Source organism: Quercus suber, unplaced genomic scaffold (assembly GCF_002906115.3).
Source record: "Quercus suber isolate HL8 unplaced genomic scaffold, Cork oak 2.0 scaffold_254, whole genome shotgun sequence".
NCBI classification, from domain to species: Eukaryota; Viridiplantae; Streptophyta; class Magnoliopsida; order Fagales; family Fagaceae; genus Quercus; species Quercus suber.
Window position 1 is genome coordinate 750,898 of NW_027069710.1, and position 27,340 is coordinate 778,237.

Consider the following 27,340-nt stretch of genomic DNA (forward strand, 5'->3'; position numbering starts at 1 on the left):
CCAACACACAATACAATTAGAGACATTACTCAAGTTGTACAAGTTAGAGTGTTATATTTTTATTTATTTATTAGTAAGTTAGAGTGTTACATGTGGATACTACATACGTCAGTTTTATGGCTAAGTAGGCCGATTGACATAACCATTTGAATAAAATCAAAACTAAAACAGATGATTTAAATATCAAAATAAAACTTAAAAATGAAATTTCTTTTAGGCGTACAAATGCAATTGATTTTTTAATATTAAATTTGAAATTAATTCTTTTATGATAACCTTATTCATGCAATCCTCCTCTTCATTAATAAATAAGGAATTATTAAAAAATATTAGAAAAGTTTTTATTGATCATTTTAATTAGAGATATTATATATAAGGACAAATATAAAAAATTATGCATTTTATAAGCAATTCATTACAAGTTATTATAATAATAATAACTATTTATTTAGTTATATACAAGTTAAAATTATGTAATAATAATTCATTTAGTTATTATTTTTCAAAAAATATAAAAAGAAAATTCATGACTAAAACCGAGCAACGCATGAGACTTCTACTAGTTTTATTATGACTTTCAAAAAAAAAAAAAAAATTATCAATAAAATTATACATGTATGGTATGTTTGTTCTCATTGACTTTTCTTTTATTGCTTTATCAATTTTTTGGATAAATACAAATGCTTAATTGTTGATATATCAACTTTTCACATAAATTGATTGAAAAAAATACCTTAATTACAATTTGAAATTTTTTATGTCTAACGAAACTTTTCCAAGTTTATACCATGTGTTTGCTTTCAATTGTGAATTATCATCAACTTTTTATTTTTTTTATACACATGCTCTATTCTTATTAATAATAACTGAGGTTTTTTTTTTTTTTTTTAACAGTTTTTTTTTTAAAGGATAGATATTCACTATTCACAACGACCGTATTTATTTAGATTAGATAAAAAGATAGAATTTAATGAGATATATTTATAATATAGTTTAGAGTTTAATTGAAACTCTATTATACGGTAAATGTTAAAATCGATCCAAAAAACCAAATAAAAAATCTATTAAAGCTTTATAAATATCTTATTATCATGCCAAATAGATGTTATTTTGTTTCAAGGAAAACTTTTTGAGAATCTCAAATCGTCACAGGCACTTTGAATGGGCAATTGGGCGTAAAGGTATGTTTCATTTTTTTTTTTTTTTTTGTCTGACTGGATTGCATCTTTATGGGTTTTGTTCTTGTTATCAATCTATGTCATATAAATTATATATTCTGAAATGGTTTTTGATTTCATTTGTAAACTTTCTGTCTACAAAACAAAAATTGATGTATTGGATGCTTGTTATTGTTGCTAATCTATCACATGGTAACAATTAATAATGAAATTTGATGTTTGTCACATTTATGTAGATCAACAAAGGGTGGAATTTGCATTCTTAATCGGCTGCAATTGAGTTTGTCTTTTTTAGATCCATATTTTATCTGCTTTTTTTTTTTTTTTTTCTTAAATCAATGGTTGAGTTCTAATGCTAAAACATATTATTGTGGCCATTTAAATTTTCTATGTTGGTCTTCAACTCTACTTGAAGCTAAAGAAAGTCTGATTTCAAAGATATCATAAGCCAAAGCTTTGCTTCAAAAAGGTATATTTTTAATTTTCTCTACATATATATATATATATATATTTTTTTTTTTCCTCTCTACATGAGTGATGAGACTTGAGCATTGTATTTTTCACCAACTTTATATAATTTCAATTACTTTCCTTCAAAAAGGTATATTTTTAATTTTCTCTACATTTTTGATTGTTTTGCTCTCTACTTGAGACTTGAGCATTGTGTTTTTCACCAATCTTATATGATTTCAATTCCCGTTAGGATATTTTTATTTTTATTTTTTGCAAAGAAATAATATTTTTAGCTAAGCCATGCATCGCAATAAAAGACTACAAATTCGGAGCGTAAATTACAATCATTGTTGCCTTTTATTTTTCTCTAATTTTAGTTAATAAGGTTTTGATTTTAAATAAGATATGATAATAAATATAATTAGTGGATTTTAAAGCATAAATAAATATCTCAATTACGTTTTTTTATCCTAAAAAGGAAAATAGTTTCGAGAGAGTTAAAAAAGAAAAAGGAAAATCTAAAGTCTAGTATCGAATTAATATAAAAGGCCCTCCCCAATTACTCTCCTCTTCTCTCTCTCTCTCTTTTTCTCTTTCTTTTTATTTTTCTATTATATGCACAGACCGATTACTTCTCTCACTTCTTCCTCTGTAAAACCCTAATTGTCAATTGCTCTCTCTCTCTTTATCTCTCTCTAAAACCCGAACTTTCCCTCTCAATCTCTGTTGAATCTTCCATCGATCCACTTTACAAAACCTAACCAACCATTTTTGATTTTTTTCAATCTCTCTCTCTTTCTCTGACCTGAGGCTGAAATCGGTTCACTCTTCTTTCAAGATCCGCAGCGAATTCGGTGACATTTCCGGGGTCGGGTTTCGGGTCCGGTCAAGGCTGGCGGTTATTCGAGTCAAGTAAATGGCGGATCCGCCTGGGTCCCGCCCTCTTCCGCACGTGTGGTCTTCTCGAGGAAGCTTCCGAACTTGTGTCTTCTTCTTCTTTTTCTTCTTAGGGTTACAGAGCTGTGACGAGTGAAACGAACGAAAGACATCAACAAAAACGACAACAACACAACACAACCAAAAAAAAAAGCATGCTGAGCGTGCTGCGCGTGCACCTCCCTTCTGATATTCCCATTGTAGGCTGCGAACTCACGCCCTACGTTCTCCTCCGCCGCCCCGACAAGACTGTCACCACCGACGATGTCCCTGATTCCTCCCCAATCGAAGGCCATTTCTTGAGATACAAGTGGTAAGTGACTCTATTTCCACTTAATGCTATTTAGTTTTCGGGTTTCGCTAGAATTTATTTATTTCTATATATTTTGTTTTGCATATTAGGCAATTTATAGTGTGCTATGCCAAGTCTAAGTTTTTACTACATATGGTGTAAGGCTTGGTTTTTTGATTATTCAATAATTAACCCCGGATGTCTTTGTTGGAATTTATTGGAAATACTGCCACTTGAACTACAAGGCTCTTGGCACGATCTCAATAAGCTTAATTATAAGTGTTGAATATTAGGGCAGTAGTTTTTTTAGATTTCTCGATGTGCTGTTGTGCTACGCGTCTTAAACTTTACTATGTTTGAATGCTGGCAGAGAATTATGACAAAAGAAATGGTTAATGGATAATTTGTGTTGGTTCTGAGTATTTATTCCCTCATAGGTAAGTAGAGGCATTTTATGTGCTCCTAAATCCCAAATACAAATGCAACCCAGTGAGTGTTGCTATCTTGTTTTTGCTCCTCGTGTTATGTGTGTTTTGTGCTTAATTTGTGTACATAGTGAAGTACAGGTTTTGGCTTTCATGCTAGATACTGAGTTAGGAATAAGTTATTTCATCCTTTAATTTTTGGCTAGCAAACATCAAAATTGAAAAAAAAAAAAAAAAATTTCTATGAGAAAATTTTCTCCTAGGTGTTAAGTTATTAAAATTTATGGAAGGTAATGGTTTGCTAATAGAGGATGTAAATCAATAAGTAAGTAGGGTCGTGGTGAAAATGTGATATTCTTTTTATGTTTGCTATTACAGTGTAGAAGCACAATGAACTTCACAATATATGCTGTAGAATATTTTCCTAAATTTAGTTGTTGTAATGATAAGCATATGGGTTTCAATTTTCTCAAGTTCATTTTGTTTGGATCTAAAGTCAGCCCAAAAGTGCTAGTTTACCCTAGCAATCTGCATCCTCAGTTTTGTTGCAAGACATTTCATTACTAAAAAAGTTTAGTTATAAACTAATTTGTAATTAGTATTGTCTCATCATAGTTAAGATTGTTATTCATGGTTACCGATTTTATGGAATGGAGTGTAGAGTTGTAGTGCAACAAAATTGTTGGTGCCCCTCTCAATAGAGGGGCGTGCCGTGGAAACTTTGACCGAATGAATGGGATCAATTGATAGACTTTTTTTTTTTTTTTTTAATTGAGAAAGAGAATCCAAGATGAACTCTTTTTTTGTCCGCTATGCGCTGACTGGAATTGAGAGAGGACATGCAAAAATGGTGGTAGGAATTTTTATTTGAAGATAGTAGATAAACTATTTATTTATTCAGGGAAAAAAGCCTATAAAGAGAAAAGAAAAAGAAGAAAGAGAGTCATAGCTGTAATTTTCTTTATAAGTAAAAGCACATATTAATATTTTGAAGAAATGGTCCCTGCAGGGATCAAACCCACGTTCTCCTTTTAAGTATCAAAACCTAATAATGAATTCACAACATTTATATTTCCTAGGCTACCATATCCTGACTGCATTGCATTATACAAAACACACTTTTGTTATGTATAGCAGTTCCCGTTTTGCATATTAAAGTGATCCATGTATTGAGTAATTTTTGTATGAAAATATCTTCAAGGCAACTTTTGAGTTGGTATTATTTTGTGTAAAGGAAGAAAAAAAATCTGAATTTGAACCCAATAGAGGAATTGAGGAGATTAAAATTTATACTAGAAAATTCATTTAAGAGATGGTCACTAACACTTTGTTTGGGGGTTCATAAAATAATGGAACGGAATGAAATGAGTAAATCATACATGAATGGGATGGGATGAATTTAAGTAGTGGAAAGGAATGAAATTGAATTAAGTAATATTGTTTGGATGTTTTAAAATAAAAGAATGGAAATTAAGTAACCTTGTTTGGGATTAACATAGAGGGAAAAGAATGAAATCATTTTATAACAATATTACTATTAGACCTTTATTTTAAAATAAAGGGTTGAATATATTAGGGTATTTTGGTAGTTTCAATGAAAATTTCATTAAACGTAATTCCATTCCCTCTGATTCCTCCCAATTTTGGGGGAATGAAAATTTGAAGTTTGAGGGAATATAGAGGAATGAGAATTCCTTCCTACTCATTTCATTTCCTCTTACGTAAACTCCCAAATAAGGGAATGGAAGGAATATTCCAAAATAATAAAAGTGTAAATGGAAGAGTTTATGGAAGACTGACTTTTGAATCTTGCTCAATTGACTTCTAAAGTAGTGTGTGGCCCTTAAATTACTAAGTGAACAAATAGCTTTCAAGATGAAACCATCGTAATAATGTCTAGATGGTTCCATTTGCTGAACTTAAATTGCCTAGAAACTATGATTTTCAAGACTCATGCTCTTGACATCTAGTGTTGTTTTGGACGCTAATTATAGCCCTCATTTACTTAAGAAAGTGTGGAATTTTAAGAGCATTCTGCATCTTTGTGATAAATTTAATATAACAAATTGAAGAAACATTGGAATCTCACATGGTATGAAAAAAAAAAAAGGTTCTTTGTGGTAAAATTTGGGAAGATTCTTATTTAAAAAGAAAAAGGAAATTTGGTGGCTAGTGAGTTCAAAAGGATAGTTAAACCTAGAAAATAGATCTAGTGCTTTCCCAATAAAGAAAGTAAGAAAATCTGGGGGCTAGTGAGTTCAAGGAGGCAACGGGTAGTTCAACTTTGAAATTAGATCTAGTGCTTACCCAATAAAGAGAGTGAGAAAAGCTGGGGTTGAGTTGTAGAAGGCAACTTTGGCATAATACATGAAATGGATAATATGTGTATCATTATCAATTACTTGGGATTTCTTACTTAAGAAGGGAAAAAGAAGCTATAGTGTTAGGGATGTGAAAGAAAGTATGAAACATGGGAAACAGTCCTAGTGAATAATGAAAAAATGATCTTAAACCAAAAGAAGAATCTAGAACCAGTGTGCTGAACAAGGTGAATTTTGAAGCATATGGGTTGTGCTATTGTAGATGCATAACTTGACTATTTTTGATTGGTAAGTTAGCTGCATCCTGTGAGTTTTGAACCATAACCTCACCCTCCTTGATTCAACACTTAGTTATGTGAGAGAAGCATCTAGCATCCCTATAATATAAGGTGATAGAGACCAGGGATGCTGGTAGGAAATCTATGAATTCTTTGGAATGCATGCTACATCCCTTTTATATGCAGAAATGACTGTCAGTTTTGGCATCATGATAGGTCTTAACGTTTTCTTTATGTAAATTACCATAGTATTATGTGCAGCATAATCATGTGACAATGCATGATAGTACTCTAGCACCTTGTTAAGATACTGCATCATTTTTAAGTTATAGAAGTTTTGCCCTCTACCTTATCAAAAGGTTTATGGCTTTCAGCTGGATTAGTTAATAGTAAATGTTAGAGGAATGGATATTTCCTTCTAAGATTTAGTTGTTTCAAAAATTTCTCTTTTCTGTCTGATATGTCCCATTTGACTTGTTGAGTGATTCTATATATGTTGTATTTGTTACTGAATGGTTTGAAACATGAGTCTAGCCTGTAGTTTTTGACATGTTATTTGTTGTCATATTTTTGGGTTTTTTTTGCAGGTATCGCATACAAAGTGATAAAAAAGTTGCTGTCTGCAGTGTACATCCATCTGAGCAAGCTACATTGCAGTGCCTAGGTTGTGTCAAGGCCAAAATACCTGTTGCCAAAAGTTACCATTGCTCTCCTAAGTGCTTCTCAGATGCATGGCAGCATCATCGTGTTCTACATGACCGTGCTGCAAGTGCTGTAAATGAAAATGGAAGTGAAGAGGAGGAGTTATTTGGCCGCTTCAATAGCTCAGGATCTGCAGCTAGCTTATCTGGTTCTGCATCAGCTACTAGCTTGACAAATGGTTCAACACCTTTGTATCCTGCTGCTGTTACACAAAGGAGTGGGGGTGAAACTTGGTTTGAAGTTGGTCGCTTTAAAACATATACACCAACTGCTGATGATATTGGTCATGTTCTTAAGTTCGAATGTGTTGTAGTAGAGGCTGATACAAAAGTACCCGTGGGGCAAGTCAACACTATATTAACTTCTCGTGTCATTCCAGCTCCGTCACCTAGCCCACGTCGTTTAGTACCAGTAAATGGAGTAGATGTGATTGGACATCTAGATTCCGATGGCCGTCTTTCATCCTCAGGAACTTTCACTGTGCTCTCTTACAACATTTTGTCTGATGTGTATGCCACAAATGAACTATACAGTTACTGCCCCTCTTGGGCTCTTTCTTGGCCCTATCGCAGACAAAATTTGTTAAGAGAAATAGTTGGCTACCGTGCAGATATTGTTTGTCTTCAGGAGGTATGCAAGCAGAATTATAAATTGTTTGATGACAATATTAGGGTCTGATTACTGGACCAATGCTAGCAAGTTTTTGAAATTTCAGTTTAAAATACTCATTTTATGGAATTTGTTTTACTTGATAGAGGTGTAAGGAAGCTGAAATTATCACTATTAGGCATAGTGAGATCTGATCTAAGGTTGCTATTATGCACTTTTAGCTGCAACATCTGAAGTGCTTGAATATTCAAAAAATTGGGGGTGGGGAAAATTCAATCACGGGGTAGCTGATTCTATAGTCTGACTATTTCCAGAGTCCCAATTGACCATTAGGTTTTTTAAAACTTGGAATTACTCAACAACTCTTGATGAGTTTCTGAATACGTTTTGTCAATATGGAACCTTGCAATGTTTTAGGTATAGAAATTGGTCTTGGTTTCCTTTAATTAAGTGTAAATCTTAAAATGTGGAAACATTTCTTTTCATTGATATTTTTGAGGTGGCACACATCGTATTATTACTATTATATTGATGTTCCAAAGGATTTATTTGCTGCTGTCACTTTATTCTTCTGACTTTATCAATGCCACTTGAGATAGTAAGACATGATCCTCCAATGCAATTTATAATGAATCACAGATAATTAATGTTAAGGAGAGGCAGTAGAACTTTGTCTTAGCAATTTCTGTTTCAAATGGTTCCCTCATTTTTAATTTATAACTTGAGACTAAAATATCTCTGGCTTGGGACTTCTACTTGTAAACTGAGTGTGGAGCATGCCTTGGTCTGTACTGATGTATAGCTTCTTCATTTCAGGTTCAAAGTGATCACTATGAGGAGTTTTTTGCTCCTGAGCTGGACAAACACGGTTATGTTGGTCTATATAAGAGAAAGACAAACGAGGTTATTTGAACACTTTTTCATTTTTGTAATAGCTTTGGAAACTCTGTGTTATTGAACTGTATTCCTCTTGATTGCAGGTTTACATTGGAAATACAAATACAATTGATGGTTGTGCCACATTTTTCCGTAGAGACAGATTTTCACATGTTAAAAAATATGAGGTCTGGATTTGTCTTGCTTGTCTTTGATGAAAGAAAGAGAACAAACAAGGAATAAAATAATCAATATCTGTGATGCACACATTTTTGTATTAGAACCAATAACAATTATTACTTCGAAACTGGTTTGGAGGAATCTTCTCCAATCCATTATGTGGCAATTCATAAAACCATCCATGTGTAAAGACAAAGTGTCCTTCTTGATCTAAATATAATGGCAGTGCTTTATAATTTAAAATATGTAAAGACAGTGTATAAGTGTCGTATGATCTGATTTGACTTTTGCTTGTGTGCAGGTTGAATTTAACAAGGCTGCGCAGTCTTGGACAGATAGTCAATTGCCAAGTGCACAGAAGAAAACTGCTTTAAATCGATTGTTTAAGGTGGCATGATCTATACTTTCTTTCTGGGTATTTTGCCTAGATCTTGTGTGTTTTATGTTGGCCCAATAATGCTCATGTGAGTTTATTTATGTTAATAGGATAATGTTGCACTGATAGTGGTTCTGGAAGCAAAATTCAGTAATCAGGGAGCTGATAATCCTGGGAAACGCCAGCTTCTTTGTGTGGTAGGAATTCCTGTTTTTGTTCTTTCTATTTGGTGATTTCTGTGATACCTTGTTTAGTCTACTCAATATGAGTTTATGCATCCAGCTTCTCCTAATTCGCGTGGGAGTGAATTGGCAAGTTGCTTTTCTGTGACCAGTAGGCTGTTGAGTGATGGCCATGGGCCAACTCCAGTCCAGGCCAAGTGTTTTTCAGTTGTCATTACCGTATCAAGTTCTCTTACATGTGTTGTTGTGGCTTCTCTCTCTTATTGTTGATTAGGTTGATTTAAGGATAACATTATGTAGAGGTTGAGATATAATTTTTTGTTGTTGTTGTTGTTTTTTTTTTTTTTTTTTTTTGGGGGGGGGGGTGGTGGGGGCTGGGGGAAACCTTCATAGTTCATCAAGTTAATAGTAAGATTTATAGTACAAAGGCCTAAATAGAAATTATAATTTTAGTTATTTTGAAAATACATGATACGCAATCCTTTGAATTAGTGAGATAGGTACCTTTATTTCTTCTCCTTCTATCCGGCCTGCTTCCCATTCCACAGGCATGTTTCATGGCATATGGTAACCACATTTCTTTTGCTTTGGGCTACAGGCAAATACGCATGTAAACGTTCACCAAGATTTAAAGGATGTAAAACTGTGGCAGGTAACACTTTTTTGTTTGGTCTTTATTTTAGCCTTGTACTTTATTCAAATCATCAAATCATATTCATTTTGGTGATTGCTCGTTTGTCAAATTAGGTTCATACTCTCCTAAAAGGATTGGAGAAAATAGCTGCCAGTGCAGACATTCCAATGTTGGTTTGTGGGGACTTTAATTCAGTTCCTGGAAGGTCTGTCAACTGATATGACATTATTTTAATTTATTTCTCTTTTTGTTATCTTATTTTTGCTGAGGATATATTTCAGATGATGTAGGATTTCTATAAGTATTGATGTGTTATATTAAGGTAGTGCTAATTTTGTTGCAGTGCTCCTCATGCGCTTCTTGCTATGGGAAAGGTAGATCCATTGCATCCAGACTTGGCAGCAGATCCTCTGGGTATCCTGCGTCCCAACAGCAAGCTGGTGCATCAGTTGCCACTTGTAATATTTCTTTCCTTATGCGTGGGTTCTACAGCATACTCGTTGTAGATGCACGTTTTTCTTTGTGCTAGAATTTTGGTTAAACTAGGAAAGGCAAGAAATAAGAAAAGAGGGCCGGGGGGGGGGGGGGAAGGGGAGGTTGCTTTTTATTTTTTATTTTTAGAATGGCTATTTCTGGGTGTGACTGGCGTACATCTACAGGTCAGTGCTTACTCATCCTTTGCAAGAATGGGGGTTGGTATTGGTTTGGAACAGCAGAGAAGGAGGTTGGACCCCACAACAAATGAACCCTTATTTACAAACTGCACCAGAGATTTTATTGGAACACTAGATTACATATTTTACACAGGTAGCTTTTTGTGCAATATTGTTTAATATATTAATTTTGTGATTTTTTTCCTCTCATTTAGATGTTAAGCTATGTGTTGTGGTTTCAGCGGACTCTTTGACGGTGGAATCCTTATTGGAGCTCTTGGATGAGGAGAGCTTGAGGAAAGACACAGCACTTCCTTCTCCAGAGTGGTCCTCCGATCATATTGCACTCTTAGCGGAATTTCGCTGCATGCCTAGAGCTAGACGTTGACATTTCACAGTAAGCAATTATTATCTTTGCTTTTATCTGATTCAACTGTTTGTTTACCTGCTTTATATATATATTGGCTGATTCTACCAAAGCTTGAAAAATAATACCAGGCTTTTATCTTGGTTAGGATTTGTGATTGATGGTTGCATTTTTAATGAAAATATTCTATTTTTTTCTTTTATTAGTAATAAAAATTGTATTCAAACTAAATTTCACAAGTATGCTGGTATATCCTCATGTAATTTGTATTCTGTTTTCTACTAGTGATCCACAGCATCTGATTGTTTGTCACATTATTGGGCTTTTGAGTCCTGGTCAGTTAGAGCCAAACCAAGAGAAATTGTTGGTGTTTGGACAGATTGGATGCAGAACAAAACATGCTTCCAATTTTTATCCAAGCGTTTTTGTAAGAAAGATGTGGACAATGGAAAGTAATTTACTGATCTGTCCCCACAAAAACATTTCATTAATTATGGGATATTAAAAATTAGAAAGCTACACAGAAGGATTGACCAAAACAGTCTATAGGTGAAGAATATTTGTTTTAATCATCATGGCTTGTTTTGGCCATGTCCGCCAAAATATTTGTTTTGGTACAGAAAAATTTCAAACTAGTTACCAAGTTGTCGATTATGGTGATGATTATGAGAGGGTTGGTGACAAATTCAGATCTGGGGCCCTATGTCAGCAGCTGCACACAATTATGGTGATGATTACAAGAATGTGTTTGAAATTGTGCATTTTTTATTCAAATTATAAGAGTGAGAAGGGGAGGAAACATAGATTTATGGATAAGAAGAGAATTGGTGCTTTGAGAATCTATGCTCTGTTCTTAAATAGTGGTTTTCTCTTGTTGAGTTGAAACCTGGAGAAATTGTGATGGCAAATGGTTTTGTTTCTCTTGAAGCCCTCTTTTGGTTTCTCTGTTTGCTCACATCTCCATGTGTAACATCCAGCCATGTAATATGCTTCATTTTTTTTCCTCTTTCATGATTGTATTTAACTTGTTTTTCTTGGAGCACTCTTGTGGTTTCTCTGTTCGCCCACATCTCCATGTCTCCCTGTGTGATATACTTAATATTTTTTTTCTCTTTCATGATCGTAATCTCTTGATTCCAATTGGGTATTGGGCTGGTGGCATGGCTTAAATTTATAAGGGCCCTTTATAACCAAGCTTTAGTCCCAAAATTTTGGGTTAGTTATGGATGCTGAATAGACTAATTATGGGTGGTAACATGTATTCTATTTCGTCTTTCTATTCTATTTGAAGTAATACTCTTTGTTACCTTTTTAATTGATGTTATTTTTTTCTACTAATGATTTTATTTTAAGTTTTTTCCCCTTTTTTTGGTTCACTCGACTGGAATCAACATACTCCTCATTAGTAGTCATTGGTGCATTAGCTCCTCTACAAATGACCAAATCATTTCAAGTGACTCTCCCTTGTCTTTTCATCAATAAGGGTCGCCCCTATCTTAAAGCAAATTTCATTGTTTTGAATCATACCATTCTGTGTCATTCTACTTATATATCTTAACATTCATATTTCAGACACTAATTTTATGATAATGATTTTCATAGCCCAACATTTATTATCATAGAGCTTAGTTGGTCTTATAGCAATCCTATAAACTTTTCCTTATTAAGTAACTTAATAGGCATTCTACAATCATACAATACTCATACAATTCACATCCTTATCAATCTTTGCATCCATATGAATTATTGATCAAGGTTATCGAAAGCTATTGCTCTTTGGTATCTCTTGACCATCAAGTCTTTCAATCCCATTCTTTTTTTTTTTTACTAAACTAAACTTACTTTCCATGTACTCTGTTTTAGTCATGTTAAGTTGAAAGCCTATAAATTAAGTATTTCCCCAAATTTCTAACTTGAAATTAACTCCACTTCATGGCTAGTTTCATCTACTAAAACTATATTATCTGCAAAAGGCATATACCCAGGGAATTCATCTTGAATTTGTATAGCAGTAATCTTGAAATAGTACACTAGTACACATTGTTGTTGAAATATATCGATCCATTGGTCAACCTGAAACAGCCATTGGTAGTGTTTACAAGCTCTAGTTCAAAAGGCTCCTCTCCCCATGAAAATTAAGAAAACTTGATGGTACAGCCTTGGGTTCAAAACCTTCTGGGATGTATCTATACTTACCCAAAAAACATTAGTGGTAAGATGTGGTTCCAATTGTAATTATTTAGGCTAGGTCGTGTGTATTTTCACGAACTAGTCTTGTTGCAATAAAATTATTTTGACCTATCAAAAATAATTTTCTGGTGGTCCTAGTAATCAAAATTTATTAAATATATTGTAGCTAAACTAGTTTAGTCTGTTATTTGCGCAGTAGACTCTGGTTCCTGTGGATCAAAACACTGCACATTCCAAATGTTTGAGGTCTGGATGAGCCTCTTTGGAGTTAACTTACCCTCTTGGCAAGTTTGCTGGGGCTACAGTGGAATTGAATGGCATAATATGTTGTGTACTTGACACGTTTATGTAGTTCATGCCTTAATGTTCACCTCAATGGCTGTGTATTTCAGGAGTGGAGACACCCAAGAAAAAGGCCAAGAGAAGCTGTTGCATAAAGATAAGTTATTGTAAGAATTGTAGATCATGCTTGGGTTCTTCCTCAGGTATCTCTTTGTGGGATCCTTGCTATGATCTGCTTTGTATTATGACACCTTTTTCTCATAGAAAAATTATGATTATCCCTTATCCAATTGCGTTTGCCTTTGCCTTTTTGTTTTGCCAATAGAAATCCAATTAGAATTTTCACCAGTTCAACATAACTTATGATCTCAGTGCTTTAGTGGCCTATAATTGTATGCCCTACTCGTCTTTGGTTCTTCCATGTTTCCAAGTTATCAATTGCAGCGTTGAGGAGAGTAAATACAAGGAATAATTTTTTTAGGCTTTAATTTTCTTTTTCTTTTTTATATTTGCAACCAAACTGCATTATGCCAATAACTGGGATGAGTTGGGGTTCAAGAGATGCAGCTTCCACTTACCAATTTTAATTACAAAGTACAAAAGAAAAAGATATAAAGAAGAAATAAAGGAAGACAATAAATTGTGGCTGTGGCCTGTGGAGTACCATAAGTAAATGTGAAAATGTAGGCCTTTCTCAAGTTAATCTCAAATATGTAATAACTTGCTCGGGGGTCCATTCTAGCGTGAGGTTTGTTTGGCATTGCGCTCTTTGATTTCTTCCAGGTTGTGTGTCCCATGGGAATATAAGTATATTAGTTACTGTAAATCATATTAGCCAATTCCCCAATCTCTTGGTTAAGCATCGAAAGAAATTAAGTTGAAAAAGGATAAGCAAATCGAGAAGCAGAGGATTCAAAGGGAAGTGGCGGTGACTATTCTCAACCTCGAGTTTTTGAGCTTGCTTTGCAGTTCATAATCTCATAATTTGTTTATTGGGTTGTATCAATTACGCTCTCACTTGGGATACAGTGTTTTCTTAGCTTATTTTGCGATATAAAATTTTTAACCTTCATTACAATAATACTTGTATCTTATACCTTGTGGGCCTCTAAACGAGTTCAAGGCCCTTTTGCCCTTCTCTTTTAATCAAGCTAAACTTTTGAAACGCTATTTGGTTGTTAAGTCTTGGTCTTTATATATTCGTTTACCCTTGGGTTGTTTCCTAATGACACGTATCCGGCAGCCATAAAGGCGCAGGATTCCAACAATTAGGGTTTTTTTTTTTTTTTTTGGAGGGGGGGGGGTGGTTGTGGTTTGACAAATAGGTTTAAATGTATATTAGATGTGGTTATATTCCATTGCTTTGTAGAATTATACTATCTGAAGGAGACATGGGCTGGGGTAGGGACTTCCTGGTTCATCTGTATGGTTTCTCTTAAAAGGGGAGTTCATCAAACGTTACCAGCATCCTTTAGATAACCATTGATTGTGTATCACCAACTGTCGATGCATTTAATACAATTGAACTTGTTCCTCAACCTACAATTTTTAGAACATAGCCCTTTACCACACTAGAGGAAACAATCTCCTAACACACCAAAAAGCCAATCTTGGAAGATTATTCTTGTCAAATCTTAATCTCATTCTACCCTATGAAGAGTTATTTGTTTCCTTGGCCAAGGTATATGCCTTTTTGTACTGATATAACCTTTGTAGCGCATTTGGTAAGCTCCCCTGGTTTGGCATCAGCTGGACTAAAGGTAGTTTCTCAACATGGTTCAGTTTAATTCAGTCAAAGCAGATAGTTTATGTGATTGGCATCTCTTTTTAAATCATTCACCTACGCTATAAAATCCTTTAGAACCCCAAGCATTTGATTGGGATTGGCATGTGATGGAAACTTTATATATATATATATATATTTATATATTCTTAAACATTTCCATAAGGACAAAGCCTTAGGCTACAAACTCACTCAATAAAATAAATATTACTGCATATTTTGAAAATCTAACCGTTGAATTACATGTTCTTTACGCTCTTAATGCACATGTCAATTTTTGTGTCAATCGGATATTATTTATTATATAATCTATAATCTTATATTTTATACATAATTTTAAATTACAAAAACTTGCAATTTAAAAATTTATTGATGACATAGCTATTGATCTTTAATTTTCTTAAAACTTTGCAAACATGAAGAATATAAGAAGAAGATGCAATCCAATGGTGGATTTGTCAAAATTCACCTCTAATAAAAAGATATTTAGTGAGTTTGTAGCCTAAGACTACAACCAATTTTGTAGCTAAACTTTGTCCTTTTCATAACTAGTTTGAGCCAACCAAACTTATTTCTATGCTTTTAATAAAAAAGAAAAGCTATATTATACTAGGATGACAATGAGGTAGGATAAAGTTGGATCTTGGGTGCTTTGTTCTTGCCTCATAGAAGAGCTTCCCTGCTCTATCTCTACAGGGCGGGGGCAACCTATACCATTATGTCCCCACCTCACAAGATCTTCTCCTTCATTGCGTTGTCTTGCTCCTTACATAATTTTAAAAATAATATATTGACAAGTTAATAAAAAAAAATATTAATAATAAGCATAATATTTCATAACATAAACCAAAAAAAATTTACCAAGCAATAAAACTCAATAAAGTGGTTGAAAAAAAAAAGTAAAGAACTAAAATAATACTAAAAAATAATAATTAAAAAAATTATCTTAATTATGAGAATGTGATTTAAGATTAGATAGAATGGTCAAGAACCTTATACCTCAATTAATACCTTTTGTCTGAAGATTGCTTATTTTCAGTAGCTTATAAAAAAAAAAATATATATATATATATATAGAGGTAAAACTGAGAGAAAATTTAATTAGGTTCTAAATTGAATTCTAATTGTTGTCTAATTTTGCCTCACGTGTCCTATTTAAATTTTTTTAATTTTTGTTCTACATGAATGAATGAGGTGCGAAAAGCGAAAAATATAATATAAATAAATCATAAAAAACACAATAAACAAAAAAAGAAAGAGTAAACTCATGTGTTACAAAAAAATAAAAGAAAGTAATTTGAATCCATATGTGTGCAATTGTAACTTTTTTTAATTGTACAATGCATATGCACGGGTTATACACTAGTTTGCATAATGTGAAACAAAAAGCTAAAAACTAGCTAATTTAAATATATATATATATATATATAATAAAAAATAAAAACTAAATGTTAGATTATTTGAAATAAAGATAAGACAAAAAATAATATGACTCACAAATAATACATAAAATAAGCAAAAGAAGACGGTACTTTCCAAACTCATACTTGGTATTTCTAATGGAAATGTATAAGTTTCAAATCTCGCTTCACTTATTATAAATAATTTTTAAAATGTATACATAACCAGCCCCAAAAACTATTTAAATTTTCATTTTCTTTAAAGGAAAAGAAAAATCCTTTTATCTAGTAGTGGCTGAAATATATTTCCAGTTCAAAACAAGTAAACAACCGACTCCCATCTCATGTATTCGTGTATTTACACTGCTACATCTCTAGGGGTCATTGTACCAGTTTGGAGACTTGTACAGTATATTTTGAACGTACTGGCCAATACGGGACGCAATTTATGACATTGCTCAAAACACTTTGTGGTTCAAACATTGACCAGATACATTGGGGTTCAAATCTATGGGGACCAAGCTTACAAATACTGAATGCCCCAGTGGGCACCTTGTCTAAGATATGAAGCCTGAATGAGCCCTAAACAACCTATCAAAGTAAGTCACTTTAACTAAAAAGAAAAGAATACATCCCCCAAAAAAAAAAAAAAAAAAAAAAAAACCTCTAAGCAAAATTTCCAGTAAATAAATGGTTTAGCAGCATTTTCCATATAAAATTCATCTCTTTCTAGCAAGTTCTCAAAAGCAGATACTTCTCACCAAAGATGTTTGCCGGGAACTTTCCTCAAGGGTAGGTACAGTTTAACACAAACAGAAGGCAAAATAATTACAATCCCTTCACCAAGAAGTGACGAATTGATAATCCTTTCAAAATCTAGAGCCTGAAATTCACTATTTTCTTCCAAATGTACCAGAATACATTACTTCCCCCTCGCCAAAAAAGGGAATGAGAACACATGTAACATTTAGTTTTTATTCAGTTCGTATTACAACCACTATTTAAGATGCCATAATTATATGGGCCTTCAGGAAACCACTTACCATCAAAACCATCTATTTTCTACTCTCTCAAAAATTTGATTGGTTATAAAACGAAGTCAACAACTAAGAATAAGCATAAAAATTCAAAAGAATTCCAAATATAGCACAAATACAGAAGTTATGGATACTTGTTATCCTCATCCTTTATCTGTTTGTTTGCTAATTTAGCAAATTTTGTAGCTAAGCAGGTCCAATAGCTTGTTGCAAGGTGATGATCCTGATATTTGCAAATTTCCACACACCACATATTAGCTGTGCACTTTGAAGCACTTTAGATGTGGGAATAAATGAAGCAATTCATCACGGCTCCGTCTCTTTTAGGGAGAAAGCATAGAATCAGGAACACCAGTGAGTTAATGGCTATACTTTGTCATGCAAACAAAGGATAACAAAGTCAGAAGTAGTCACCTTAATGCCAATACATCCATTCACATCAAGGGTTGTGATTGTGTTTGAGCAGGAACTTGACAGGGCCTCCAGACACTTATCAGTCACCCCAACTATTCCAAACAAGCTGCATTACGTTTTTTTTTTTAATGATATCAGTTATAGAAAACATTTTGAGAAAAATGATTAATAGGCAAAAGGTCACAGCATGCCTCTAGGGTGTCACCAACATATCATGGAATGACCCATGGGCTATTTTTTAACTTTATAATTCTCTACCGTCTAAACATTGCAGGTTACCCCGATATTGGTTTTTTGAATAGCTGATATCAGTTTTGCTTAATTAACTAGAAATCATACAAGACAAACCAATACTGAATCCTAGATCAAGAACATTGAATAAGCCACATTTGTTTCACAAAAGAAGTTTCAGCTATCATCATTTCTCACTTACATGGTAAATCAGCAACTTGAGGAGTTTTTACAAAACCAGAAGTAATTTTACAGGTTTATTTATCATGCGAGCTAGGAAATTACACATTAAAGGATTATCATTTTGAGACAAGAAAATCAAGTTTCTTAAGTGAGTAAATGACAAGAGGTCAAAACAAACTCAATTTGAGACCAGGAAACATAAGATATTTTAGTACTTCAAACATTATCTTATCATGATGTACCTAAGAAATTCAAGAGAGGTGCAACCCTGTGCAATGGCCATGACCCCCTCATCAGTGACCCGAACGCACCTATCAGGGGGAAAACAGAAAAAGATTAGGTTATTAAAATCTGAATCAATCTATCTCCTTTGCTTTAAAGATATCTTTAGGGAGGTTGGAAACTTACCATGTCAAATTAAGAGATACAAGGTTCACACATTCAGCTATACAGGAAAGTCCATCATCTGATAGATTCTGGAAATAGCATTTTCTCATTAGTATCAGTTCTGAATTGATAAATTGTGTGCTTAGCAAACCTGAGATTTTACCTGGGCACCACATAGGTCTAGGAACTTAAGATATATCAGAAGAGACATTCTTCGGTAAGCTTCATCTGTGAAGCTTTAAAAAAAAAATGCAACCAGTCAAATCACAGCAAGAAAAACTAAAATTTAAATGTAACATACTGGGAAGCACGAACATGGCAGAAAGCTCAGCCCAGGTTGGACATGGACACACCATCGACATGGCTGCCTACGTGTCCATGTGGTGTTGGACAGGAAAAAATTTATATATACATATAGTTTTGACACGTCTTGGACACAGCAATGAAAAAAATTGGAAAACAAAACTGGGGCTTTTGAGCATGATCTTAGCCATAGATTGGATTTTAGGTTGTAAAACAATCAATCTTCTCATTCTTTCTCACTTGGTCCTCTCTATCTCGCCCTCTCTTGATTTAGATGCTTGGTCCTCCATCTGCGCTTTGGTGAAGCTCATCAGCACTAGTCTACTAGTCTCAGCCCATCGACGCTACTCCTGCAGTTCTCTCTTCTTCTTCTTCTTCTTCTTTATTTTTTATTTTTTAAAATCCTTTTGCTTAGAGATGTTCAAGAGCCAAAGACTTCTCAGTTAAAGTTATGAATTCATTTTTTAAAAGCCCAGCTTGATTGTGTATTTTCCAATAGTTAAGACACGGCTGAAAGTTAGTTCTTGGTTTCTAACTCTCATGCTCAAACATAGTTGAATGACACTAGTGGACAGTGTTAAACACTTCAAACTCAAAAGTTGTAAGTATTATTGTTAGAATTATGGATAAATGACTAAATTCACTATTTCCTAACAACTTAAGTTTTTGAAAGAATTAGTAATTTATCATAGTATCAAAGCAGGAGATCCTAACTTTGATCCCTGTATTCACTCTACCTCCCAATTATAATATTAAAAAGTCCCATGTGTTTGGCCCTACTTATAAGGGGGAGTTTAGGCCCACGCTTTAAGCAGAGTGTTAGAATTATGATTAAATAATTGAATTTACTATTTTCTAATGACTCAAACTTTTGGGACAATATGTAATTTATCAATTATCACTAACTATTATTACATAGTTTAGTTACAATACTTTAATTATGATCACTAATCTATGACCACTAATCTATTGAGGATCCATACATGACCCCAAAAAATTAGGGACTAAAACTTTGTTGTTGTTATCACTAATTAACATAAAATATGCCTAAATTGTATAAAATATACATACAAATATTATTTTATTAATTAAATAGTTGCCATGTCCCCGCTGTGTCATGTGCTAGTTTTTCAAGAATTACTGTGTCGCTGTGCTCAGTGTTGTGTCCATGTCCATGATTCTTAGGTAACATACAATGATTCCCTCACATACCTAGAAAGTGCATAGATATTTAGACTCTGAAGGAAGGAGCATTTGAGCAGTATTTGCTGTAATCCACGATCTGTTAAGTTGATGCACCTGCCAATATATGAAATGTAAGCATAAGCAGGAAGGTGCAGATTAAGGTACAGATCTTCTACTCATGGAAATTAATTTTAACATGTCACTTGACAATCATTGAGAATGCAAACGCTTCAAGAGGAAGAATTGCATATGCTATAAATTAGCAAACAATAATAAGCCATCCTCAAAAGCTTCTGTGCCAGTAAAATATGCGGTCAAATCATAATTTTCAGATGAATCATAGCTTAAAAGCCACAAAATGATTGTTGTGGAGTATATCTCATAATTGACAGCAGATAAGTTATTATAATTTCTCAAAATGAGAATTTTCCAACTATCCAATATAATCTATATAAATTAATTTTACATACCTAGTCAGATTCAAAAACTCTAATTTCGGATAATTCTCAGCAACTAATCGCAAGCTTTTGTCCGAAATTTTCTGCAGTTGTCATGTCAAGGTATTACATTGAAAGACAATCCTTCAAGATAAATATTAAAAGAACAATTGAGTAATGGGTGCATGATATAATCATAAACATTCAAAATATGGAGGTGTCATGTTTTACATATTGTTTACCAGGTTAATAAATTAGAAGAAGAGGATGACAATGACGATGACGAAAACAAAATGGTAACAACAATAATAATAACATTACTGTAGAAACCATAGTCAAGATAACCTCCAAAATGCTGATTCTGAACGCAATCTAAACTTTCAAACTACCAATGCTATTTCTTGTGAACCATAACAATCATGAAAATATATGTTTCTATTTTCCTTGACAAACTAAACTGAAAAAAAAAAAAGGACTCCCACTTGCATGCGCTCTTATTGCTTATTCTGCCCCAAATAGGGTTTTGTACTCTATGATGTCATAGACAACCATGTCATTTTCAATTTTTTTTTCTTTTCCCTTATCCCTATAGGGTCTAACCTTATATTATATCACTCTCAATGATTCAATCATTAGTCCCTCTTGCATAAAACCCCTTCATCCCACGAAACCAAAGGGAGAGGAATTTGTTATCAAAACCTTGTAAATTTACATTTGTAACCTGTAGTGACCCAAAAGGGGGGTCTTGCATTTTATGGAAGCCCACATTGCCAAGGGAAGCACATGGGGATGTGCTTATAAGGAGTAACCTCCCTTTAATGTGTAGAGGCCTTTTTTCCCTACTATTGTGTGCTTTGGGGAAGAACAAAACTGTGAAGGATATGGACTCTAAAGCAGATAATATTTACACAGTTGGGAATAGTTATAAATGGTATCAAAGCCATGTCCTAGCCGGAAGTGTGAGCCCCACACGCGAGGACGCGTGTGCCCGTAAGGGAGGGTGGATTGTAGTGACCCAAAAGGGGGGTCTTACAGTCCATGGAAGCCCACATCGCCTAAGGAAGCACATGGGGATGTGCTTATAAAGAGTGACCTCCCTTTAATGTGTAGATGTCTTTCTCCCAACTGCTATGTGCTTTGGGGGAGAACAAAACCATGAAGGGTATGGGCTCCAAAGCGGACAATATCTACATAGTTGGGGCGAGGTGATTACATACCCTCTCTAAACAAATTAGATGAGTATGTAAAATTCTAGCTTTATGTTCTTCCTTCCTCTTTTCCTTCCCTTCTACCAAACAACATAGAGATGAACTGCTCTAACTTCCAGCTGCTTCCCCCTCTCCGTTCCCCTTCCCATCCCTCATACCAAACATTGTGTTAAGTAAAGAGGATAGCTACACACTTGCCCAGGTTGCTGTGATAAAAACATTTCCCCAAGCAAGCAAGGAAAATTTTATTACAAAAATGTACCTCTTCAAGCTAGCAGTGAAAACTACATCATAAGTGTCAAAAAAATGTTTTTCCCAAAGTTAAATTTCATATTGTACCAACTGGTACAACCAAAATTTATTGTGCTGGCAACCAACCCAGTATGAGCTGCCCCAGAAACTATCGGCTTAGATTTCCAAGTATTTTAGGATGTTTGAGCCGTTTCGGAGTGTTTTAGGCAGAATTGAAATTTCGGGCCATAATAGATAAAGAAATTATTGGATCACTCATTTACATGAAACGGTGATATTGTAGGGGAAAAAAACACACATTAAGGTGTTGGAGGCCTTTGTTTCACAAATTAGAGAATAGGACATCAAAAGGTATACAAGAATTTAAAAGCCAAAGAAACAAACTTGCTAATTCTATACCTTGTTCCCTATGATACTCTATAGAAAATGCCTTCTTTTTCTCCAATTTTCTTCCAAGTTTAAAGATCTAGGCATCTTGTGAAGGAACGAACTTCTATGCAACAGAAACAATAACCAAGCCTTAGTACCAAAATATGGGGTCAACTATGAATCCTCATCAACTAGTCAGGGCTGATCACACGAATTCATTTCCACCATTCTATTATATTCTATTGGAAGTCATACTTTTTGTTACCTCCTTAATTGACATTTCATTTTTCTACCTTTAATGTTATTTTAGGTTTTCCTCTGCCTCTTTTCATTTCTTCAACTTGAATCAACACACTTTTTCTCATTTGCTCATTAATCTCTCTCATCTGCAAATAACCAAACTATCTCAAGCAACTTCTAGACATGGACCAAAAATTTCTGAAACTTTGAGACAACAGACTGGTCTGTTGTCTAAAAGAGCAAGGAACAAAAGAAATAAGAAATAAGGAAGAACAGTTGGGAAGCAAGAAGAACCGGGAAGAATAGGAAGAAGAATAGAATGCGCGGAGCTGAAAAAAGGGGTAAAAGAAAAGAGAAGAGAGCGGGTGGAGGAGAAACACGATGAGGAAAAAATTACGAAAAAGAAGTGTTGGGCTAGTGAGAGTTATGGTATGGAAAAAAGAACAATTAATGGATTGATTTGGTCCAACAATTATTATAAGAAAAGATTAGTCCAGTAAAAAAATTATTGGTAAAAGATTTCATACCACTCCTGGGTAATCTTGATAATAAGCTATCCCATAGATGCTTTAAAACTGGAAAACTTCTCTCTTTTGCATATCATAACAGATGTAAATCCTACAGTAACCTTGTTTCAAAGCAAATTCATGATTGTACATCCATGTAGATTCTAATCTGTAAGTGCAGTCCAAAAATAAATCAAGACTGAGTGTTCTCTGGAGATATAAAATAAGCAATGTAGGTAAACAATATATATGCGTACATAAATGTATTTATGTACTCCATACAGTTTAGAATGCAGTTGGTAGGATAAAACCCTGTAATCAAATACCTTACAACCACTTAAGTTCAAATCAGTTACATGCTTGCAGTTCTTCACCAGATGCTCTATACTCATATCTGTAATCCTGGAGTTCAATCATATTTCAAAATTTATAATGCAATGTTGGGATCTAAAAATAGGGTTTGAAAACTTTGTCAATTTGCAGATCTAGTGAATATTTAATAATATACCTCACATTCCAATAGATGGAGAAGACTTTCAGTATAGGACACACACTGGTTATAGCTTCAATTCCCTTATCAGAAATCTTTTGGCAGCCATTCAGATTCAAAGACTCCAGGTTTTGAAGAGAATCCAAACACTATAAAATGCTTGAAATTTCATCAATGAAATATTACATTATAAGTTATCAAAGACTATAATAATCAAATAGAATCGGAGGCTATAGAAAAGCATCCATTATAAAACATAATTTTTAATACATAAATTATTCAACTTAAGCTAATTACTTCATCTAGATTCCATAGATCAGCAGATGTCTTGGGGTTTCAATACTACAGATACTTTAGCATGCAATGATAGAACAATTTCTAGGTCCTGTAGAGCAAAATCTTTTCTTCTTCCCCCTCTCTACCTAACAAGTGTGTGATACTACCTAAAACATAGCTTATGATGTAAGATCAGACCCTTCCAAAGAGTTACTTATACCTATGTCGCATACACTTTGTGATGATATGACCGGAATCCAGGTGATGAGAGATTAACAGGTCTCAGTTCAGTGCATAACAAATCCTGTCATATAGCAGCCTATACTTATGTTACATACAGTTTTTGAAGATATGACAAGATGTACTAATGAGGAAATGGCTGTTGGTTGATGAGAACATAATATGGTCTTTGGTGCACAACACTGCAGCGCATACACTTGCACACTGACTCTCAGTCACACAACATACTGTCAAAGACTTTCAAGCTCTTCACCAAATGAAATTATATGCAAAATTCAAATCATAGTAACATAAGTTACCTTGCTTTTAATGAGTTCAAGATGTTTGTCCTCAATATCATGTGCAAATTCAAGGTTTATATGCTTCACATGACGATATCTCGGCTACAAAACAAAAACCCACAACAAAATCATCGTTAAAATCAAGAATCATTGCAATAATTTCAGCAAGGAAAAGCACACAACTAATCTCATCTCAATTACATCAGTCATAGTCATCTCAATTCCATTCACTCCAAACAAAATAACCACCATTCTTTAACTAAACTTTAACAATTCTACAGCCATATCGATATCATTCAGTATTGATTATATTGAATACTTCTAAAATCTCGCATTTTCTATATTCTCTTCATAAAACAAAAAAGAAAAATCTCACATTAACATGGGCTACATTCAACACAAAATTTCTACTCATTCATTCAAAAAAGAAATAACTTTTTAAATTTTTTTTATTTTGGCAATAAAAACTTGCACTAACCAGTGAAAGCGCAGCTACTAGGCGATTTCCAGCATTACCCATCTGACTAAAATCAAGAACCTGCAAAATAAAAACCAGGACTTTACAAACCAATATCATTATTCATACCAAAAGAGAAAGATGAGAGTATTACCAGCCATAGAGAGGGGTGGGAGACCAGGGTACGATGAAGCCATGGGCTGACTAGAAGAAGAGAGATAAGGTCTCTCTGGGGCAGTCTCGTGCTCACGATTTTGAGCACCTTTGGGATTGTTTCTCTCGTCCATGTCACCTCTGCTTCTGCTTCTTCCATCTCGGGGTCCTCTGCGGGTATCGCCGCAAAATGTCTCTTTACAAGTTAAAATGTAGAAACTTTGCAGTCATGTCCCTGTATTTTTAGACATATTCACAACGGACGTGCATATAATATAATATAACCATTTTCAGGGACACGTGGACTTGAACCGATACGATGCAGACAATGACATTTGGTTCATCGTGAATGATGTGTTTATGATGTGATATTCGTTACCTTAATGTTATATTAAGGTGTTTGCTCTAAGTAATGTAAAATCACATTCATTTAAGAATGTGATGTGATTAATGTAATGTAATATATTTTATAATTTTAAATTATGGTAATATTAGAAAAAATTAAATGAACCAAACATCTTAATGCGACAGTAATGTGTATCACATTCAGGGCACATCACGGTGAACTAAATGCCCACATTGGAAGTATTGGACGCATGTCCACGTCGTATTGATTCATACTACTTGCAAAATTTGTTCTTACCTAAGTTGCAAAGGAAGTTTATCAAAGAGCAAGCTCTTGAGAACATTGTGCCCACCATCCAATCAAGGAGAAGTAGTTGAATGACAATTTTTAAGATGAATAAATCTTTGTAATAGAGTTTGGATGCATTTAAAAGATGAATTTTGAAGGGGATTCAGGTCAAATATGAATATGAGTGGATTTCAATTAGCTCAACTAGTAAAGTTTATGATGATTGAATAAGAGATCTGAGATTCAATCCCCGCCCAAACCAAAAATCGATTGGTGTCTTAATTTGATAATAAAGAGCTATTATCAAGAGCAGATGTTATAAGTTAAAACTCTCAAAAAATTTTAAAAAGTCAATATGAATATGGGATAGAGTGTTTTATTGGTTACTCTGGATGGTTCTCACATCCCATTATTTGCATTAATTAGGTTATACCCTAGTTAACCAAATCTAGCTTAAAGTTAGCCAAAGGTCTTACCATCTGATTAAAGTAAATTGACCATCATTGAGGCGATGGTGAAATTCGCTTTAAAATGAATGCTTATGGGCCACGATCAAATGCATGAGGAGCAAGATGTTGTGAGATCATCGAAAAGTTTGTATAAGAACTAAAACCGATTAAGCATGTAAAATGAGGAAATGAAATGGCTATTTCAAGGCTTCTCAACTTATTGAAGAAGTTTTGTCGTGTGTATATAAAGGGGTGGTTTGGTAATATTGTTCTAGTAACGTTGTTTAAGTTTTTTGGAAATACGTGTGGATGAAAAAGTGTTGTTAAAATACATGTTGTGTTGTTTAAATAACGAAAACTGTTGTTTAAATACCCCTACCAAACACTCCCGTATATTCTCAACAAGACTAGAATTGATTGTGGGAGAAGGGACCCGGGGGGGTCTTTCATTTAGTAAAATCATGTCCATTTCACAACAAAAAGGAAAACTATTTTTTTTTCTTTCTCTCATGATTGGCCATATACACTCCAGCGTACAATTTTGAATTTACACTCCAGAGACAAGAAGAGATAGTGGTCATTTACATCACCCTCCATCTCCATTAGTCACATATTGTCCCATCGACACAAAAAAAGCTCTTATTTTTCCTCTCTTTGCTCTCTCAAGACCAACCAAAGCTTCATCACTTAGAGGTCTGTTTGAGATCTGCTTATTTGGCTAAAACTAAAAATTTTTTACTGAAAGTACAGTAGATAAAGGTAAAAGTTAGCTAAAATAGTACAGTGAGACCTATGAATAGTATCAAAAGTGCAGTGGAGCCATGAATAGTAGTAAAAATAAGCTGAATATTAAAATAAATTGGCTTTTTAAATTGGAGCCAAACGCACACTTATTAATATTATTTCTTTCATTCACTCAAAACGCTAGAAAAATCCTCTCATTCTTTCTTCATTTGGAACCGATCTGACACCTTATCCTCGAGAAATTTTAGAGTCCTCTGGCGAGCAAGTGATGTAGTCCACCATTCCACTAAAAAACTTCCACTTATTTAGAATTGCTGAGTCAGTAATTAATTTCTATTTAAAAAATTTTCTAACTAATAATTTTAAACTAGTGGAAGTTTTTTAGTGGAATGGTGGACTACATCACTTGTTCACCATGTGGATCCTATAATTTCTCTTTATCCCTAGCCCCCTTTATCTCTTTTTGTTTTTTATAAGCTGCAATTCATTAATAACTAAAGAAAGGAACAGCGTGGAGAATCAACCTTATAGATGGCCAAAATGGCTGGTGGAAGATTCTCCTTATTAAAATAACAAGAAGTATTGAGATTTAAAGCAAACTTTGCGATGGAGTGGGCAGCTGAGTTACACGTCCTCTTAACCCAGTTGAAAGAGGAGACTTGGAAATCCTCTGATAAGGCTAAAATATCGGTGATGGTAGCACAGCCTTTATCTCTTATTTTCTCATCTTGCTCCTCCTTCCAAGAA

The 27,340-nt window shown here is 34.0% G+C and overlaps 2 protein-coding genes across 6 annotated transcripts; one reads left to right on the forward strand and one right to left on the reverse strand.

Annotated features, from left to right (window-relative positions):
* The first annotated feature begins 2,188 nt into the window (after positions 1-2,188).
* Positions 2,189-13,224, forward strand: LOC111998158 (carbon catabolite repressor protein 4 homolog 1). Of its 4 annotated transcripts, none has more exons than XM_065781030.1 (12): positions 2,189-2,880; positions 6,471-7,215; positions 8,011-8,097; positions 8,175-8,258; positions 8,552-8,638; positions 8,737-8,823; positions 9,407-9,460; positions 9,556-9,647; positions 9,786-9,900; positions 10,102-10,249; positions 10,338-10,492; positions 12,833-13,035. In XM_065781030.1, the coding sequence occupies exons 1-11, from the start codon at positions 2,723-2,725 to the stop codon at positions 10,481-10,483; spliced, it is 1,803 nt and encodes a 600-aa protein (XP_065637102.1). In that variant the 5' UTR covers positions 2,189-2,722; the 3' UTR covers positions 10,484-10,492; positions 12,833-13,035. The 4 variants fall into 4 exon arrangements, with proteins under 4 accessions (XP_065637102.1, XP_023886028.1, XP_065637103.1 ...); XM_024030260.2 differs by having other exon boundaries at positions 12,849-13,035; XM_024030258.2 differs by lacking the exon at positions 12,833-13,035 and adding an exon at positions 13,045-13,224 and having other exon boundaries at positions 2,190-2,880.
* A 3,754-nt stretch (positions 13,225-16,978) lies between these two features.
* LOC111998159 (F-box protein At3g58530) lies at positions 16,979-24,997 on the reverse strand. Of its 2 annotated transcripts, XM_024030261.2 has the most exons (12): positions 24,768-24,996; positions 24,635-24,694; positions 24,175-24,258; positions 23,378-23,508; positions 23,196-23,271; positions 20,328-20,398; positions 19,885-19,971; positions 18,533-18,605; positions 18,391-18,458; positions 18,225-18,293; positions 17,569-17,674; positions 16,979-17,474 (listed from the first exon to the last, which is right to left on the reverse strand). In XM_024030261.2, the coding sequence occupies exons 1-12, from the start codon at positions 24,924-24,926 to the stop codon at positions 17,409-17,411; spliced, it is 1,050 nt and encodes a 349-aa protein (XP_023886029.1). In that variant the 5' UTR covers positions 24,927-24,996; the 3' UTR covers positions 16,979-17,408. The 2 variants fall into 2 exon arrangements, with proteins under 2 accessions (XP_023886029.1, XP_065637104.1); XM_065781032.1 differs by lacking the exons at positions 23,196-23,271; positions 23,378-23,508 and having other exon boundaries at positions 24,768-24,997.
* Positions 24,998-27,340: the final 2,343 nt, after the last annotated feature.

What these genes read in the sequence shown, in the direction of transcription:
- LOC111998158 (XM_065781030.1), top strand. Translation starts at nt 2,723, where the DNA reads ATGCTGAGCGTGCTGCGCGTGCACCTCCCTTCTGATATTCCCATTGTA. An exon ending in AACGCCAGCTTCTTTGTGTG is followed by an intron (nt 8,824 to 9,406) that starts GTAGGAATTCCT and finishes TTTGGGCTACAG; the next exon opens with GCAAATACGCATGTAAACGT. An exon ending in TGGTGCATCAGTTGCCACTT is followed by an intron (nt 9,901 to 10,101) that starts GTAATATTTCTT and finishes GTACATCTACAG; the next exon opens with GTCAGTGCTTACTCATCCTT.
- LOC111998159 (XM_024030261.2), bottom strand. Translation starts at nt 24,926, where the DNA reads ATGGAAGAAGCAGAAGCAGAGGTGACATGGACGAGAGAAACAATCCCA. An exon ending in TTGAACTCATTAAAAGCAAG is followed by an intron (nt 23,509 to 24,174) that starts GTAACTTATGTT and finishes AGCATTTTATAG; the next exon opens with TGTTTGGATTCTCTTCAAAA. An exon ending in GAGTTTTTGAATCTGACTAG is followed by an intron (nt 19,972 to 20,327) that starts GTATGTAAAATT and finishes ATATATTGGCAG; the next exon opens with GTGCATCAACTTAACAGATC.